Source organism: Carettochelys insculpta, chromosome 11 (genome assembly GCF_033958435.1).
Source record: "Carettochelys insculpta isolate YL-2023 chromosome 11, ASM3395843v1, whole genome shotgun sequence".
Lineage (NCBI taxonomy): Eukaryota > Metazoa > Chordata > Testudines > Carettochelyidae > Carettochelys > Carettochelys insculpta.
Window position 1 is genome coordinate 2,985,595 of NC_134147.1, and position 18,436 is coordinate 3,004,030.

The window sequence follows — 18,436 nt, forward strand, 5'->3', positions numbered from 1 at the left end:
CTGTTGTTATCCTGTATCTTGTACCTGCTCCAGGGTTCCCGCTAAGCTGAGTAGCTGTCTAATAAACCCTAGGCAAGGGCTCAGGACTGCTGCACATGGAGCTGCTGCAGCCAGGGGACAGAAAGGCTTCTCCAGCCCCAGCAGGGAGCAGCCAGAGCTAGGGGAGAGATGGGCTCCTGCTGCACCAGCAACAGGGCTGGGCTATAAAAGGGGTTTTCGGGGCTGCAGTCCGAAGGCCCCTTTAGTCCATGAGCCTGGGCTACAGCCCGTAAGGTCCATGTTCCAGACCAGCCTTTTCTGGCAGTGAGGCTGGTGACTCTGCGACCTGGGGTTCCTTCTCCCCCAGGCGGAGCTGCGAGCCCTGGGAAGCTCTGTCCCTGGAGGCTCTGCCCCCGCCACGCCCATTTTGGTCAATTTCAGTTGCGGAGAGCAGTGCCTGCAGGGTGGTGCAGGTGGCACTTAGCCACCAGTCTCCCAACTGGGAGCCACCCCAGATAAGCACCCCTCACTCCAATCGCCAGCCCTGATCTCTCTCCCACACACTGAACCCCTTTGCCGCCCCGCCAGCTGCCCACGTGGAGAATGAATTTTGTTACGTGTACCACTATGGGTGGCCACCTCTGTGTCACGCGCCAGCTGCCTATTGGAGCGTGTGACAAAATTCATTCCACACATGGACGTGAAAAATAAGAGGGAAGAGGGAAGACAGACCTGCGCCTTCAGACAAGTCATCCTCTGGGGCAGGCTAACGTGGTGTGTTGCTGGTCCCTCGAGGCCGGACTTGCTTTGGGTCACGCTTGGTCATACCGAAAGCTCCAGCAACGCCTTCGCTTCATAGTGGCTGTGTGCCAGGGAGATCGCGGGGGCCGACCAGGCTGGTGTTAAGCGTGGGCTGTGTGCTCCACAGGAGGAATGGCGTTACCTCCTGTCTGGAGGGACCATCAGACAAATGCGAGAGAACCCAGCTCCCGAGTGGCTCTACGAGAGAGCCTGGGGGGACATCTTGGCCTTGACCAACCTGAAGAATTTTGCCAGCTTTGCGGATGATTTTGTGGACAATATCCAGGCGTTCCGTGCAATTTTTGACAGTGCTGAGCCGCACAGGTGAGTCCTTTCCCCTCCGCTGGGATCTGCGTTCTGTGTGCTGGGCATTACAGACCGGGGTTCCCGCCAACTGTTTCCATTCGTGTGTGTAATAAATTTTATGTGCACCAATGAATGTGCGGATGTGCACCACCTAGAGAAACACACACTGCCAGCTGTGGGAGCTCTGCTTATCAGCTGGGCAGCATCTGAATCTCTCCTGGATGGCCTCCCATTAGTGGGAACACAATAAGACAGCCATATTGGCTGGAGAAAATACCGGGAAACCGAGGCACTGAATTGTGAGATCATCAGAAGCTCCTGGGGCATATTTGGGTGGTTTTTAGGAGAGCTCTTTTCCCTTGGGCTGATGCATTTGACCTGTGGTTTAGGCCTTTTCCAGCCCAGGAGAGTAACTTAAAGTTAATTCTCTTGCAGAGAGCCCCTGCCTGGGAAGTGGGACAGCCGGCTGGACTCCTTCCAGAAGTTGCTGCCCCTACGCTGCCTGCGAGGGGATAAGGTCACCAACGCCATGCAGGACTTCGTGGCCGTGAATCTGGACCAACGCTTCATTGAACCTCAGGTGAAGCGCGCCAGTGGTGTTTCCTCCATTTAGCAAACAGGCAAGCTGAAGCACAGAGCAATGAAGTGACTTGGCCATGGTCAGCAGGCCGCTGGCAGAGCCAGGCATCGAATCCAGCCCTCCCGAATCCCAGTCCAAGGCTGTATCCACCAGCCACGCTGTCTGTATTCAGTGAGGGAATGTTTGTTTGTGGTGGTGAGACCCACTCAGTGCCCTTTAACTTCAGAACGGCCGCTGGAACCTCCCTGACCCAGCACCCTTGGGCCCTGAGCAGTCCCGGACCAGGGATTTTGCCTCCAGCCCCTGCTCGTGGGCTGCCCTCCCAGCTGTCATCCACGGCTATGTGGCTCCCCAAGTATAAGCTCCCAGTTCCCAGCCACGAGCTCTCTGGCCACAGCCACAGCTCACCAGCCCCAACTGTGGCTTCCCCAAGGCACTGCTTCCTGGCCCAGCCACCACGAGCCAACCATGAATGTAGATGACAGTGGAGATTAGGGAGATGGCAGGCCTAGATTCTGCTCTCCACTTTACTCCAAGAACCTGAGCACATCACTGAGATGACGTGTGCCTCAGTTTCCCCATGTGGAAAAGGGGACTACTTGGTGAAGCTGTTTGAGATGGGTGAGTAGAGTAGAGGAGGCCTCCCCGCCTGCACTGCTGGCTCTGTTCTCTACATGGCCCTCTACGCATCCAAGCAGCGCCTTGTCCACCCACACTGTTTAGCATGGGAGAGTCCGGCTACCGGTGCCTCGCTTCTGCTGGAGGCTTTCACTGCAGTCTGCAGCCCCCTGTTGTACCTCTGTGCTACAGGCAGCCGTAAGCGTACCCCTAGCCTAGACCCTGGCGCAACCAAACCCCTAAGGGCCATAATCATACTGGGACAACTGCCCGGTTTATGCACCTGAGTGCCAGTCAGCAGCCAAAGGTGGGCCTTTACCATCTTCCCAGAAGCGTCTCCGTACGCACAAATTGGGCCCCGCTGTCTCAGCCCTGGCAGAGCTGGGGGAGCTGACGGGCAGTTGTTCCCTGGCGTTAGCTTGCCAGGTTTAACATCAAGCCATTTTCCAGAGTACCCTGTACAGAAAACACAGGCGTTTCCCTTTGTCAGCCAGCGACTTCCATTTGCTCAGGAGCATGTAGCTGTCTGCCTGCCACATGCCCCTGTTACCCTCCAAGCCTCAGTCTTCAGAGCCAGCTGCCCCGAGTCGGGCACTAGATCCATACAGCAGGGCGGGAATTCCAGAGATGGAACCAAGCGGCAACTCGCTGGAGGTGGCAGGAGCAGGAGCTGAATGGCTCCTGGAGCACGTGCTGGCGGAAGTGAGTCAGGGAAAGGAGGGAGGAGTTAGAGCAAATAGGTATGGAAGGGAAGGGCGCCAGCACTCTGCTCCAAAGCCTACCACAACCAGTGGGGAGCCTCCCTTGGGCTTCCCTGAACTTCGGAGCAGCGATGCAGTGGAAACGGGTGGAAAAAGGAAGGAGCAGAGGCCTCTCTGGGCAGGGCCCCCTTTAGCATTGTCTGGGCCAGGGACCTATCTCCGGCATGGATGATGTGCACTGATGGTGCTGACGGTGGAACGAAGGGATAGAGGTGGTGCACTCGACCCGAGCGAGCGCCTTCTGCCTTTGCTTGCTGGCGGCAGCGCCAGGCATCTGACTTCGTTCTAAGCAGGAAGCCTTCCTGTCTTTCAGACCTCAGACCTCACGGCGGTGTTCAAAGAGTCCACCCCTACCACCCCTCTGATATTCGTGCTGTCTCCGGGGACGGACCCAGCCGCTGACCTCTACAAATTTGCTGAAGAAATGAAGTTCTCCAAGAAGCTGTCGGCTATTTCCCTGGGCCAGGGCCAGGTAAGCCGCTGGCTGCACCGCCCTCGTTCTGAGCCATGTAGACACCCCAGTGCACAGGGGTTACTCATGGAGCTCCCGGGAAACCAAATCCTAGCCCCCGGGTCTGAAAAGTCCCCCCCTGCTGGTCCCAGCATGTCTCAGAGGTTCCTACGGCTTGAGGGGTTCGTTCAGCAGTGACACCCTCTCACGTTCCTTCAGTGGGTTGGTAACGCCCCTGGTTGGACGTCGTCGTCGTCGTAACAAACCATACAGCCCACAGGAGGCCTGGTACAGTTGGGGCTCTCCAGGGTTGAGGAAGGAGGCAAGTGGATGTCTAACCACTGGTCAGCAGAGCGGGTCTGTAACAGCCCCAGCTGCAGAGCCTGGGTCTTTTGTCTGAGATGTGGAGACTGGCTGTCGAGCTCCGTGCGGACCCAGTACAAGCCTCTGTGATGGCTAAAATGGCAGCCAATGTGCCAGTATATCCCAACAGTTCCAGCTGCGCCCCGTCCTCCAGGGAAGGCCACGGCCACCGCCGAAGCGGCAGCCCCAAGGCTGATGGGGGGGGGGTTCTTCCCTAGGGTCCCCGAGCCGAAGCGATGATGCGCAGTGCAATGGAACGTGGGAAGTGGGTCTTCTTCCAGAACTGCCACCTCGCCCCGAGCTGGATGCCTTCGCTGGAGAGACTCATCGAGAGCATCAACCCGGACAAGGTGACACGAACGCACCTGGGTGTTGTACTCCGCAGCTCTACCCGGCCTCCTCTGCTCTGCGACCCGTCTCTGTGCCCGTTCCGGGGGCCCAGAGTTAGCTCCTGTTTGGGAGGGTGTGGCTCCCTAGTCCCAGGATGCGCTGCTGCCCTGGGCACGCCTCCTCCTCCGGCCCAACGTTGGCGTGCCATCAAAGTGATGGCTTGTTGATGGCCGCTCCTGCACAGATCCAGTTAAGTTCCCGTGCTCGGTTATCCCCTTCCCCTCACACCTGCTGATGGAACGTGGTCCTGGTGCCCCTGTGACTCATGTGCTCCAATCACTCACTGATGTTTCCTGCCTGGGATGGGACCGTAGCCTGTGTGTTATGCCAGCCTCTTAAGGAAGTTACAGCTCTTCTCTGAGTGATTGCACGCTCATGCCCAGTTGCCGGACGTCCTTATGCCCTAGCCGGTAGCCATCAGGTCGGTGCAGCGCCCCTGGAGTGGCAGCCTTACGGTCACCAATATATACACCGGCAGACCCTCTCCCAACTCAGTTCCTTCTCGCCATGGTGACAGTTGTCAGAGCTCCCTGTGCTCATTCGAGCAGCTTTTGTCTGGCTGGTAGCCTGGGCTGCAAATAGTTAACAGTTAGTCATTAGTTAGGTAGTCAGCGCATTATCAGTTGTTGTGTACATAGTTGTCGGAGGAGTTGGGGAGGCTGGCTCCCCACTCTTGGGCCCCAGCGCCAGTGCAGTCCTCACTCGTCGGAGATCCTTTGACACCTAAGGCGTTCTGGATGGCACAAAGTCTCCTGGGGATCATGGTGCTCCCCTCACCTCCAAGGACTTTGGCACTGCTGGTGCACATACGGAGCCGGCCTCTGTCACGGGGCCAACCAGATATGACGGCACCGTCTTTGACAGCGGTGGTACGTTCGGTGACTGCGGTATCCATGCAGGCACCTGTGGGGCAGACACCTCCCTCGTGCTTGGTGTCAAAGGCGTCGGGTCCCAAGTCGGACTCTTACCTTTCAGGATCAGACGGGAGCGGGAGTGGCCGGTCCTCATCCCATTGGAGCTGACACTCTGAGCATGGTTGGAGCCATCGCAATTGGCAGCGCCTCCACAATGGCCCTTTTGGACCCCGTGGGCATAATGGGAATCTCAGGGCCAATTCCTCAGACCACACCCTGGGGCCCCGTTGCTGCTGGTGGCATTGGGATTCCCATGGTGCCGTGGGGGGCACCTCTGTGGGAGGCACTGACAGACCACTCACACCAGGGGACAGACCGGTGTAGGTGCCATCCCTGACGGTGGTGCCGACCTCAATGGCGCCAGCACCGGCTGTATCGGTGCAAATGCCCTGGGCTTCAGTGCCATATACATGGGCTCTGTCGGTGCTGGGACCCTCAACAGCTTTGGCACCTCCCCCACCGGTGATGACTTCAGCACCACCAGTGGTGGCCTCCGTGGTGCCAACAATGCAATTGTTTCCTCCACCGCTGGTGGTGGGTATGGACCCCTCAATGGCCATGGACCCGAGTGGGTTGGGACAGGCTGGCACCTCTTCATTGTCCTCCCCATACGAAGCAGTGGCAGGTTCCTCTGCTTCTCCTGTGTTGGAGGATGGCCGGGCACTTCAGCAGCTCCTTCGTAGGGTGGCTTAGAACTTGGGTGTCCAAGCTGAGGGGTTAAAGATGAGGTAGACCCATGACGGACATTCTTTCATCTTCCGGGATGGCCTTAATCATTACAGAAACAATTTCCCACACGTCCAGAACTGTGTGGCAGGCGCCGGCGTCTGCCCAGCCAACCACTAGGAAAAACAAAAGGTGGTCCCCTCTGCGGAGCACAAACACCTGTTTACTCGCCTTCATCCCAACTCCTTGGTTGTAAACACAGCCAGCAGGGAGCGGCAAGGCTTTCAAGGTTCTTCTCCCAAAAACAGAGAAGCCAAGCAATTGGACTTGTGTGGGAGAAAGGTTTATTCCACAAGGGTTTTACAGCTGTGTATAGCAAACCAGCAGGCGCTGGCGAGCAGGTTCTCTTTTAATAGTGTCCCCACTGTCTGCGTTCTTGGAACTGGTCCCTCTGGACGCTAAGCAAGAGTTCACTTTGGTGGTAGAGGAGAATAAACTAATCTCACTTGCAGCCCTCCAAGCTGCCCTGGATGCTGCGAACACGGCTACCTGGGTTATGGCTTCGGGTTTTACCACGAGGTGTGGGGCGGGCTTACAGGTCTCCGGCCTGCCGCAGGAGGTTCAGCAAACCACACAAGACCTCCCCTTTGAGGGACCCACTTTGTTTTCTGAGCAAACAGACAAAAGACTTCACAGTCTAAAAGACTCAAGAGCGACCTTAAGGTCTTTGGGCCTTCGTGCTCCTGCAACTCAGCACAGGTGCTCTTCCCCTGGGCCTTTCCTAGGCAGTCTCCACAGCAGCAGCAGCAGCAGCAGCCTAGGGACTATAACAGGAGATGTGGCCGGAGCAGCAGGACGTGCTCTAGCCAGCCTGGCCAGGGTCAGGGACAGCAGAAGCCCCCTCTGGGCCACAACCAAACTGTTGATGATGCAGTTGGGCTCATTGAACCACTTCACCCTTGGGATACAGCACTCCCCCAGAGCCATGGGAAAGTGGCGGCCACGGGCCCTCCCGGCCCTGGAGCCCCGGGAAAGCAGCAGCTGTGGGTGCTCCCACCCCTACCCGCAAAGGGTCTAAATACGGGACAGTTTGTCCCTTTTGAAAAATAAATAGGGACACCTTTTTGGCCTCTCAAATAAGGGACCATCCCGCCTAATATGGGATGGATGGTCACCCGATGCTAATCTCAACGCAAAGTGCCAGACATTTTGCTCTTACCAGACCCAGAGCCCAGTATCTTGGGCAGATGCCTTCAGCATCTCATGGGAGGGCCTGCTCCTGTATGTGTTCCCTCTGGTTCCTCTTGGCCACAAGGTCCTCCTCAAAATTCAGTCAGATCAGGACTTGTTTATCCTGGTGGCTCCACCGTGGGCCTGGCAGCACTGGTACTCGGTCCTGTTAGACTTGTCAGTGAGCAACCAGTAATGCTCCCTTTATGCCTGAACCTCTTGATGCAGGACGAGGAGTGGTTACAGCACCCCAACCTTCTGTCGCGTCACCTCACAACATGGAAGCTTCACGGCTGAGTGCCGGGGAACTTTCCTGCTCAGAGCCAGTCAGGGATGTGCTCCTGAGCAGTAGAAAACCCTCCACTAGGATCACGTATCTAAGGAAGTGGAAAAGGTTTCCAAGTTGCTGGGTCAGTGAGGTTTACTTCCACTCCAGGCCTTGATCCTGGTCATTTTAGATTACTTGTGGCACCTAGGTCAGGAAGGGCTGGCCCTTTCCTTCGTTAAGGTGCACTTGGTGGCCATTTTTGCTTTTCATCCTGGCTCAGGTTTTTCATCAGTGTTCTCAGACCCGGTGGTGAAAAGGTTTCTTAAAGGCCTGGAGAGGGTTAAGCCACAAGTGCGAGATCCCTTGCCCCCATGGGACCTTAATCTGGTGCTATCTAAACTTATGGGGGCCCCCTTTGAACCTCTTGCTTCCTGCTCCCTACTGTTTTTAACTTACAAAACAGCCTTTCTGGTGGCCATTACATTGGCCAAAAGGGTTTCCAAACTGAGAGCCTGACTGTGGACCCACTGTGTATGGTGTTCCACAAGGACAAAGTTATATTGAGACCACATCCAGCTTTTCTGCCCAAGGTGGTCTCCTTCCGTGTCAGTCGGGCTGTTTCTTTACCGGTTTTTTATCCTAACCCACATGCCGCCCCAAGGGAGCAGAGCCTGCATACCCTCAATGTATGCAGGGCACTGGCTTTTTAGAGAGAGAGAGGCACCTTTCAGAGAGTCACACGCAGCAGCTTTTAGTCGTGGTGGCAGACAGGATGAAGAGCTGCCTGGTTTCCTCCCAAAGGATCTCCTCTTGGATAGTGGCATGTATCAGGGAATGCTACAGGCTAACAGGTGTGCCCCCTGCCCCGATTAGGGCTCATTCTGTGAGGGTGCAGGCGTCCGTAGCAGCACTCCTGGCCAATGCCCCCGTTCAGGAGATCTGTAGGGCAACCACCTGGTCCTGCATACGTGTACGTGGCTCTTTACACAGTTGTGCATGCTAGGGAGGATGCAGCAGCAGCCAGGGCCGTGCTGCAGTCGTTCCGGGGCTCGAACCCCACCTCCGAACGTCAGCTTGTATTCACCTGCACTGCGATGCACTTGAGCAATCCCTCGAAGAAAAAAAGACAGTGACCTGTTTCCAGAGCTGGTGTTCTCTGAGATGTGTTGCTCATGCCCGTTCCAAAACCCGCCCACCTTCCCCACTGTTGGAGTACCCACCAAGACGGAACTGAGCAGGGAGAGGGCTGGGCAGCGTATATACTGGCAACCGTAATGGCCCCACTCCGGTGCCATGTCTACACTAGCCCAAAACTTCAAAATGGCCATTTGGATGGCCATTTCGAAGTTTTGGGCTAGTGTAGACGCAGCCCGGGAGGTGCTGCACCGACCCAATTGCTACCAGCTAGGGGAAGAAGACTTCCAGCAACTGGGCACGTGCCTGCATTGGAATGGACCTGAGCAACACACCGCGAAGAACACCAGCTGCAGACAAACGGTAACTGACCTATGTCACTGGCCTGACGGAGGAATGAGGGGCAGACCTTGGCACTCGAGATTTCTCTTCTGTCTTACGACGCTACAAAGAGAACCACAGGATGACGCCCATGTCCAACAGGAGAGCCTGGACCCATTTGGGGCAATAAGGGGAACCCCAGCAACTCACATGTTAAATACTTACCCAGTTGGCACCACCAAAGTGGCTGTGAGGGCTGGAAGCAGCATATCTATCACATGACGTGACTGGGCACCCAAATGGGAAGAAATCATAAAAATCACCTAAAGGGCTAAAAAGCTATAAAGTAGCTTAACTTTGAGCAAAGCGGGCAGGAAATGCAATTGCTAATGCAACTGTGGGCTCAAACCAGCCTGGTTTTAGCAAGTTGGGGAAATATTTAGCCCAGTACTATATTTTATGCATTTTTCCATACTTTTGTGCAGTTGATTGCAATAACATCAGCTTGTTTCTACCATGTAACACATCAAAAGATTTGCCATTGTTTGTAGAGCGGACTGATGGGAGAAAAGTTTCTCAGTCTGCTATTATTAGGAAGCTGTGCAGATAATAAAACACGTGATACAAAAGACATTTTGAAGTTACCTGCGCAGCCAGAGACCTAAGTCTAAAGCACACACAGTACAACTATAATTGTATAAACTATCACTGACTGCAGCAAGATAAAAAAAGAGAAACCAAACTACTTCTAACAGTAATGACTCTTGGAAGAACCGTAGAATGTCTTGTATAAATAAGCATAACCATGCACTCATCTATAATCCCTACAGCGAACTATGAGTTCCTGACTGCCTAGGGCAACCCTCCCTTGAGTTATAGGTACTTACAAAACTGAACATGCCAGCCACTGTCAGTGGCAATTTCTCACGTGGTGTCTTCTTAGCAAATGCCTCCATGCCCACCTTACCCAGGGATGCTTCTTACCACAGTAGAGGACAGACAGTGGGGAGCCATACGCTGCTGACGGAGAAAGCTGCAGTTGGGTTGGACTGTAGTTAGCTACCTTCAAATCTCGCTGGTGATGTTGATCAGGGACTGCTTGACTGACCACACCTTGGTTCTTCATTAACTCTTTGGTTAGGTCAGACCCGTCCATGTCATGAATGCAAAGTAGTGGTAACAATATGTGAACAGGCAGAGGGATAGTGTCAGGGAACCCTGTTCCGCTGGGGTACCTCCTAGATTGTCCTATCAGCTTTGATATCTGACTGTATCCAAGTGTTTATGCTCTTTGCCCTTAACCTGCTCACATGTGGTACAGAAAAGCTGCACCGCTTCAAGCAGCTATTCCTTCCTGTTGATCACCACCAGAGAGGTGTCCTCTGTGGGACAGCCACAGAATTTGTCTAGCTGATGGGCTATCCCACTTCGTTACCCTGCCTTTTACAAGCTGGTGGGCAGAGACCTGCATTGTATTGGAACTTGGGGAGCTAACCACATGCTACATGCCTGGGTAGCTAGCTGGGCTAGCATCACGCATCCGCGCAAAAACCATTCCTGGGGCTGGGGGCACAAACAGGGCATCTTTGCTGAAACAGTTTCCTGTGGGTCTCAGCACAGAAGCTCTCAGGAGGATCCCTCTGGGAAGACCTGGGAAGAGCACTGCCTGGTGGTGAGAGAGGCGATCCTCCAGTTAGGAAGGCTCCCAATAATCGTCCTTAGTAAATGGGTATCTTAAACTTAACCTCCGAGCACTCACTGTCCCTCTAATTGTCTAGGTGCACCGTGACTTTCGCCTTTGGCTCACCAGCCTACCCAGTAACAAGTTCCCAGTGTCCATCCTTCAGAATGGCTCCAAGATGACCATTGAACCTCCCCGAGGGGTCAAGGCCAATCTGCTGAAGTCCTACATTAGCCTGAGTGATGACTTCCTGAACTCCTGCTCCAAGGTGAGCTCTCTGCCTTTCTTCTCCATGCCCTTGGATCACTGAGGGGCTCGCCGATCCTCTGCCAAAGGGCCTGAGCTGCTGAGGGATCCTCTCTTGGGCTCTGCTGTGCAACCTCAGCTGGGTTCAACCTCGGTAGGTTCCATCACTTGCTTCAAAAAGCAGGACCTGATTTTATTTCTCACCAGGCAGGATTGCCTCTGTGGCCGCCCATTGGAAACATTGCAGCCTACCCGTCTCAAACTGGGTGTCTAAAATTCACCCTCATGGTCTTATTTAGGGCCATAACTCTGATTTGGAAACGTCGGTCCACGCTGTGCCTAGGAGCGGGCATATGCCCCACAAAAGGGAGCTCAACAAAAGCCAACCACTAACAATTGCTCCGCCTCTTCTCCTCATGCCCTGCAGGTTTCCGAGTTTAAGGCCCTGCTGCTGTCGCTTTGTCTGTTCCACGGGAATGCACTGGAGCGGAGGAAGTTTGGGCCACTGGGGTTCAATATCCCCTATGAGTTCACGGACGGGGACCTTCGCATCTGCATCAGCCAACTGAAGATGTTCCTGGATGAATACACAGATATTCCCTACAAGGTGGGGCTGGAGAGCTGGTCTGCCTTACCGCAGGCAGTGTGCTTTGGCAGTGGATAGGAGGACTAGCCCGAGCTGGGCATGTCCATAGAAGCAGTAGGGGGTGTGGTAACGGGAGAGGGTGTGGTAAGGGGAGAGGATGGGCAGCATTGAAGGGGCGTAGACACAGCCTAGGAGAGGTTGGTTAGAGAGCTGGCATGTCAGAAGCCAGGCCTGTCCACGTGTCAATTTCATTCCCTCTGACTTGTGGAAAGTTGCGTGGAACTGTTTGCAGGCTCACAAATCCAGGAGCAGCAAAATATACAAACCCTGATGTGCCTGCAGAACCCACGTGGCTGGCCATAACTCCCATTCCATGGGTCTCCAGCCATTCTTCGGCCACCCCGGGCTTCTGGTGGGCCCCTATGTTCACCACGGTGACCAGAGAGCGAGAGAGCCGCCTGAAATGGTAGCTCTACCACTGCCCAGAAACCATACAAACAAACGTAGAAATGTTGCATGAAGAAGTCTGGATCTCTACCACTGCAGACTTGTTCCCAGCAGTAATTTCTCCCGGACTATTGACTAGAAGTTTATAACTAGAGCCCTGCTCGCATACAAAATTGGTATCTGCATCCACAAATTGATCGGTGGATGTGAATACCTAGGAATATAAAGCAGGTATCCGCTGATTCACAGGGTACTATTTATAACAGACCCAGCAAAGAGACGGCCTTTCCCAAATGTTTGCAAGTCATCCTTTGCTTGGTTTCTTGCTGAGATTCAAGTTCGTGTCCCAGCTCTTTGGGGTAGGTTGTTGCTTCCAAGGTACCACCTCGGCTCCATTTTCCTTTGCAGGTTCTGAAGTACACAGCCGGTGAGATCAATTACGGAGGCCGAGTGACGGATGACTGGGACAGGCGCTGCATCATGAATATATTAGAAGATTTCTACAAGCCGGAAGTTCTAACTCAGGATTTTGCTTATTCTGAGTCAGGGATCTACAGACAGATCAGCACCACCTATGACCTGAATGTAAGTCCTCAGACAGCAACCCCACATGTTCCCTGAGCCTCTCAGACACACACAATTCTAGATGGAACCTGGAGCTTCCATACGTGGTGCCTACAGCGTTTGACACTTGCTTGTCTGTACATAGCGAGGTTGTGGCTGTGTCCATCACAGGAGATTAGAGACAAGGCGAGGGAGACAACCTCTTTGAGTGGACCCACTTCCAGTGGGCGAGAGACCAGCTCTGTGTGGCTTGAGAGCACGTCTCTCGCACCAACGGAAGCAGGTCCAGGAAAAGCCACGCTCACCAAGAGACCAGCTTGCCCTGATCCTCGATCCTTCATGCATCTGACGAAGCGGGTCTTTGCCCACGAAAGCTTATGCTCTAAAATAGCTGCTAGTCTATAAGGTGCCACAGGACTTCTTGTTGTCCTTTCAGCTGGCCCCCATATCCCTCTTCTTTCAGTGCGTTGCTGAGCACCACCCAGCAGACTCTGCCTTCATGCCAGCTTCCCTCCCATCAGCCTTTCTGCACTCCCATTATCACTCTCTGAATTCTCTCTGGGCACCTCTTTGGTGCTGGAGCCTTCCAAACGAGCCAGTCTGGTAACACTTGGTTGGTCCAGCCCCTTGCAAGGCACACGGCAGTAGAAAGGCAGCAAGTCAGAAGGTTCTCTGGCAGGTGTCTTCGAAAACCTACTGCGCCAGTAACCACGAGACTCTAGCTGGGCTCTTTCTCCTTTCAACACAATCTCATGGCTGATTTCACCCAGGGATACCTCCAGTACATCAAGAGCCTGCCACTCAATGACATCCCGGAGATCTTTGGCTTGCACGACAATGCCAACATCACCTTTGCGCAGAACGAGACCTTTGCCCTGCTGGGAGCCATCGTTCAGCTGCAGCCCAAGACGTCCACGTCAGGAGGCCAAGGCCGGGAGGAGGTGTGTAGCCCCAGTGGCTGGGTGAGCCACATGTTCAGGGTGGTGTGTGCAGCGCTGTGGCCTGAATTGCTGCCTGGGGCAGAAAGTCCACCCTCCTCTTCAGCTGTGCTGTGCCAGATTTGATAAGGCAAGCGGGGCGGGGGGGCAGGTAAGTCCCGGGAGGGGAGCACCAGCACGCCTGCTTCCTGGGGACCACCCAAGAGCTACCTGATGGGCTGAGTGGTGCTCAGGACTGAAGGGAGGATGTTGTGTCACTGGAGGCTCAACGCAGGGCTCCAGACCCTTCTGCTCATTTAAAAAAACAAACAAAAAACCACCGCAGTTTGCGCAAGGGCCGTGGCCTGTGTGTCCTGGTCCGGGGGCGGGGGGGGCGGCACTCGGATTAAAACAACAGCCGAGATAAAGCATGGCTGCCTCCCATTCCCAGAGAGGTGTTTCCTGTCCTGGTGAAGGGGCAGGCAGGCCTGGTGTACATCAGTGGTGGGAAGCTGCTGTGGCCTGGGGGCTTCCTATGGCCCACCGAGGCACCATCTATAACTCGCAGAGCCTGGATGGGCCCCTGCACCGCGCCCCCCCCCCCCACGCCCTCCTGGGAAGGGAGCACTACAGCTCAGCTGTACATGCCCCCCGCGCCCCCCCCCACCCACCCCCCAGCCAGCGCTGGGAGGGAGGCCCAGGACCAATGGGTGAATTGGGCAATTTGTATGCACTCCAAGTGCTGGAGGGGGGGGGGGGCAGGTAAGTGTGGGGCTCTAGTGCCCCAGTGCAAGAGGTACGGGGGCGGGGGGGCCAGGTGGAACCCCCATGGGCTGCAGCCCATGAAGGTGAACGAAGCCATGAATGCGGCCTATGGACTTGCTGTGGTTGCCCATCCCTGGGGTAGGCGGAGTGAGAGCAGCTCTCGGACGATTATCAGGCTGGACTCTAGTTCCCTGCGGGTAAGCCCGACCCTGTGGGGAGCGGCGCGGGCGCAGTACTGCAGCAGCTGGGTTGGTGTTACGCTCTTAGCACCTTAGCCTGGCCCAGGGCCTGGGCACACCATCTCCTCCACACAGCTGTGGCACCAGTTCAGCAGAGAGACTCCGCCACCTCCTGGTGCACGAGAGCAGAACACCCGACAGAGCTAAGCCCAGCCCTGGAGCGGTGCCTCCCTCCAGGCCTGAAGAAAAGCCTGTAGCGCTTGTCTCACATGCCCCCAGCTGCTGGGCCGATAACAGCCATTACCCTCCACACACACCCTGGCTCAAGTCGCTCTTGGCAGCCTTTGGCTGCTTTCCCAGGGGCCTGGCACCCTATTGTGTCCCTTCCCCAGTGAGCTCCTGAGCGCATCAGGGAGAGGCCTGTCGTGTGCAACACAAGAATTCCTCCCTCGGGGGCATGGGGCAGCGACTATAACCCACAGCAACGCTATTTCCCAGGAGGCTGGTGAAGCCCTGAACTGTGTTCCCGAGAGACCTGGGGAGGGAATTTCCACACCTGGAGGTTTTTATGTCCCAGCAGGTGATTTAGTTGGGGCTGGTCCTGCTTTGGGCAGGGGGCTGGAGTTGACCCTGTGAGGTCTGTTCCAGCCCTAGCAGTCCATGAGTACAGCTGGCCCCCTGTGTAAGGCTGACCCTAGGGACCAGAGAGAGTCATTTCCCCTTTGGCTGCAGTCAGGCTCGTTCCTCCCGCCGCCCAGGCACGACGGCAGCTGCCACCGACGTTCTCGACCCCGAAGCCCTTCCAGAGCAGCTTCTCATGCCTTGTTCCATCTGCTCCGCAGCTTGTAGAGGAGACATCGAAGGACATCTTAACGAAGGTCCCTGAGCCCATTAACCTGCAGGAGGTTATGGCGAAATACCCAGTGCTGTATGAGGAGTCCATGAACACAGTGCTGGTGCAGGAGGTGATCAGGTAAAGCTCTCACACCCAGCATCCCGGCCTGCAGCTACACCCCTTTTCAGCAGCACTATGAGCACTGGCCCATGAGCCTCTGCCCCCCACCCCGCGGGAAGGGGCCCTCCTTGGGGAGGGCAACAGTGGTAGCACATAGCCCCTTTCCAGCTGGTCCTCATGGCAGCCATTGGGCAGCTTGTGCCCCAGGTGTGATGGAACCAGCGTTCCTGCCTTGATTCGGTTCAGATGGGTCTACAGCAGTGGTTCCCAACCCAGTCAGCATCACGCCCCCCACCCCCCATTTGATTTTTGAGAAACCCTAACCTTCCCGCCCCCTTTTCACCATGGGCCGCCAGCCACCACCACCGCCTGCCTGAGCCCCTTGCCTCCCCCAAAGCCAGGCACCGCCAGCCCCTCAGCTAACTCCCTCCGCCTCTTGCCTCTGCAACCCACACTCACTCACCATTGCAGGAGGCAGCGAGCTCCCTGTGAGCCTTCGCCTGCTGCCTGCTTTGTATAGCAGCTGTGCCAGGTTGCCTCCGTGAAATAGCAGGGGCCGAGAGCCGCAAGCAAGGGCCGGCTTTTTCTTCAGGTGTGGGGAATTGCCGCACGCGCACACACACACCCTCTCCCCTGCCCCAACCCAGAATTGCTTCACACTGCGGCCTCGTTTGGGGAGCCATGGTCTACAGCCTCAAACTCCCACCTGTCCTGCAGGGCGCGCGTGTTTTCTCAGTACAGGACCTCCAGGTTACTCAGTGGAGGTGCCATTTGTTGGTAAGAACTTACTGTGCATTCGCCTAGGTGGGCATTCTGGTAGGGTCCAAGTTTATACCTTTTCCATCCTCTTCGGAAGCCTCTCTGGGTTGGGGCATCAGGCCCGAAGGCCCCACTCCAGTAGGGCCAAGGTCAGGCAACAAATCAACATAGCATTTATTACAACACATTGCTGAGCACCTTGGAAGACCTCAGCCAGTGGTCATACATCATAGGGTTGGTTGGGCTGCTCTTTCCCCACACCTGGGCTCTCTCTCGCTGTCACTCAGATACAATCGGCTGCTGGAAGTAATTGCACAAAGCCTCCAGGATCTGCTGAAAGCTCTCAAGGGCCTGGTGGTGATGTCCTCCCAGTTGGAACTCATGGCCAACAGCTTGTTCAACAATATTGTTCCAGAGCTCTGGAATGCCAAGGTAGGTGTCCATATGCCTGCTCGACTCGGGCTACCCTTCTGCGGCCTTCGTAGGGCCATGTCCTGCCGCTCAGGAGCATTGACTTGTCAGCTTTTGAACACTGGGCCTTCCTTCATGGTTGAGCAGCTCAGGCTGACTAAACAGCAGGCCTATGGGCCAACGAATGGAGACCGCCCCCCACTGGAAGGGGTCTCATTCAGTCACATACTGCAATGAGCTGGCGCGCCCCAGCGCTGGAGGCTGCTGGTAGAGCCACACCCATTAGCTGTCCCTTTGCTTGTAGTGGGTGGTGGCTGGCTGGAGCGTACAGCCTCCTGCCGCCTGCCAGGTGACTGACCAGGCCCAGGGTGCCAGGCAGCACAAAGCACTCTGTGGCGTCTCCCCAGGCGTACCCCTCCCTGAAGCCCTTGGCCTCCTGGGTGAACGACCTGCTGCAGCGGATCGACTTCCTGCAGCGTTGGATCATCAAGGGCATCCCGCCTGTCTTCTGGATCAGCGGCTTCTTCTTCCCCCAAGCCTTCCTCACGGGCACGCTGCAGAACTTCGCCAGGAAGCGCGTCATCTCCATCGACACCATTGCCTTCGACTTCCAGGTCAGCTGTGCTCTAGCCCGGCCGGACGCTCCCTTGCCCCAAGCAGAGCGCAGCAGCCCTGGGCCTTGCCTAGTTTGGGGCAGGTGCCGCAGGCTGCCCTTGACATACCCCTCCGCCTCCGCCCAGCGTAACCAATGTCAGGGCTCCAGCACAGGGAGCTCTTCCCCCTCCCCGCCCGCCTTGCACACGCCTGCGCCTCCCCAGCGTGACTTGGGCATTTTGCCCACTTGTTGCTCCTAGCACATCCCCATGGGGCATTTGTAGGGCCCAGTGTCACCCCCTTCCTCCCCGGTCACGGGGCCTGGCCCCAGAGCTGCCTCCTGCCCCACCTGCAGTGAGTGGTGCCTGTTCAGCTCCAAAACTCAGCCCCCCACCCCCAGTTTAGGAATGGGAGCGAGGGGCCACAAGCCCTGCAGGAGCTCAGCGAGGGTCAGCTTCTGTGGTGGGCACTGGGGACGTTCTGCTCTTGGGCCGGCAGGTGATGAAGGAGGCGGCGAGCGAGCTGGCCCAGCGGCCGGCTGAGGGCTGTTACATTCACGGCTTGTTCCTGGAAGGAGCGCGCTGGGATCCCCTCTCCTTCCAGCTCACAGAGTCGCGCCCCAAGGAGCTGTACACGGAGATGGCCGTCATCTGGCTTGTTCCCGTTCCCAACCGCAAGCCGCCGGCCGGGGGCTTCTACCTGTGTCCCATCTACAAGACGCTGACGCGCGCAGGTACAGCCAGGGAGGCAGGACCCGCACTGGCTCCTGGGGCGAGACAGTGGCAGCGGCCGGCTACGGGGTAGTGCTGCGGCTCAAAGGGCCCAGGCTGCTGCCAGCACGATGCGCCCATGACCAACAGCCTGGTCCCTGCGGGCCCATTGCCAGGGGCAGGCTCAGAGATCCCAACTCCTTAGGGCTGTGAGAACAGCCCTGGCTGGGTGGCTTTAGGAACCAGCTGCCCAAATCTGCAGGCAGCACCTTACGATGCTGCAAAGAGAACGAGGCAGAGGGTTGGTGTAGACAGACCTTTATCCATTAACTTCCCAGGCACGCACAGCCCGTCTCCCTGCCCTCACTAACCCACCAGGGGCTCTCTCACCTGCTGGTGCTGGCCCCAGGTTGCTCCATGCGCATACAGCGCTGGCTGTGTACTCCCCCCGCCCCCCGGGGTCAAGCTCTAACCCAGCGTTACCTCCTTCCATTCCAGGGACGCTGTCCACGACAGGTCATTCCACGAACTACGTGATCGCCGTGGAGATCCCCAGCAGTAAGCCCCAGCGGCACTGGATCAAACGGGGGGTGGCCCTGATCTGTGCACTAGACTTCTAGGCTGCCAGGGCAGCACACCCTGGTGCCGGCGAGGATGGGCGGGTACTAACCCCCCCTCCCTCCAGTCACTGTAAATAAACAGCTGGTTTTGCCAGTCTGGGCTCGGTTCTTTGCAGCAGGTGCTGCTGCTCCTCCCAGGCGGGTGTCAACCAGGCAGCCCTAGGGTCGGGAATCACAGAGCCTGCCTGGCACTGGTTTGTATTCCAGCCAGCCCCCCACG

General features: G+C 56.4%; 1 protein-coding gene across 1 annotated transcript in view; it reads left to right on the plus strand.

Annotated features, from left to right (window-relative positions):
• The window catches only part of DNAH1 (dynein axonemal heavy chain 1), a 124,977-nt gene extending 106,650 nt beyond the window's left edge, over positions 1 to 18,327 (plus strand). The window contains exons 66-78 of the mRNA XM_075005859.1: positions 908 to 1,104; positions 1,522 to 1,666; positions 3,359 to 3,517; positions 4,078 to 4,209; positions 10,561 to 10,731; positions 11,137 to 11,316; positions 12,151 to 12,327; positions 13,077 to 13,247; positions 15,010 to 15,140; positions 16,169 to 16,313; positions 16,700 to 16,906; positions 17,385 to 17,619; positions 18,095 to 18,327. Of these exons, the coding sequence (XP_074861960.1) occupies positions 908 to 1,104; positions 1,522 to 1,666; positions 3,359 to 3,517; positions 4,078 to 4,209; positions 10,561 to 10,731; positions 11,137 to 11,316; positions 12,151 to 12,327; positions 13,077 to 13,247; positions 15,010 to 15,140; positions 16,169 to 16,313; positions 16,700 to 16,906; positions 17,385 to 17,619; positions 18,095 to 18,216 (2,172 nt within the window). The 3' untranslated portion in view covers positions 18,217 to 18,327. The remainder of the gene's footprint in view (positions 1 to 907; positions 1,105 to 1,521; positions 1,667 to 3,358; positions 3,518 to 4,077; positions 4,210 to 10,560; positions 10,732 to 11,136; positions 11,317 to 12,150; positions 12,328 to 13,076; positions 13,248 to 15,009; positions 15,141 to 16,168; positions 16,314 to 16,699; positions 16,907 to 17,384; positions 17,620 to 18,094) is intronic.
• The last annotated feature ends 109 nt before the right edge of the window (positions 18,328 to 18,436 follow it).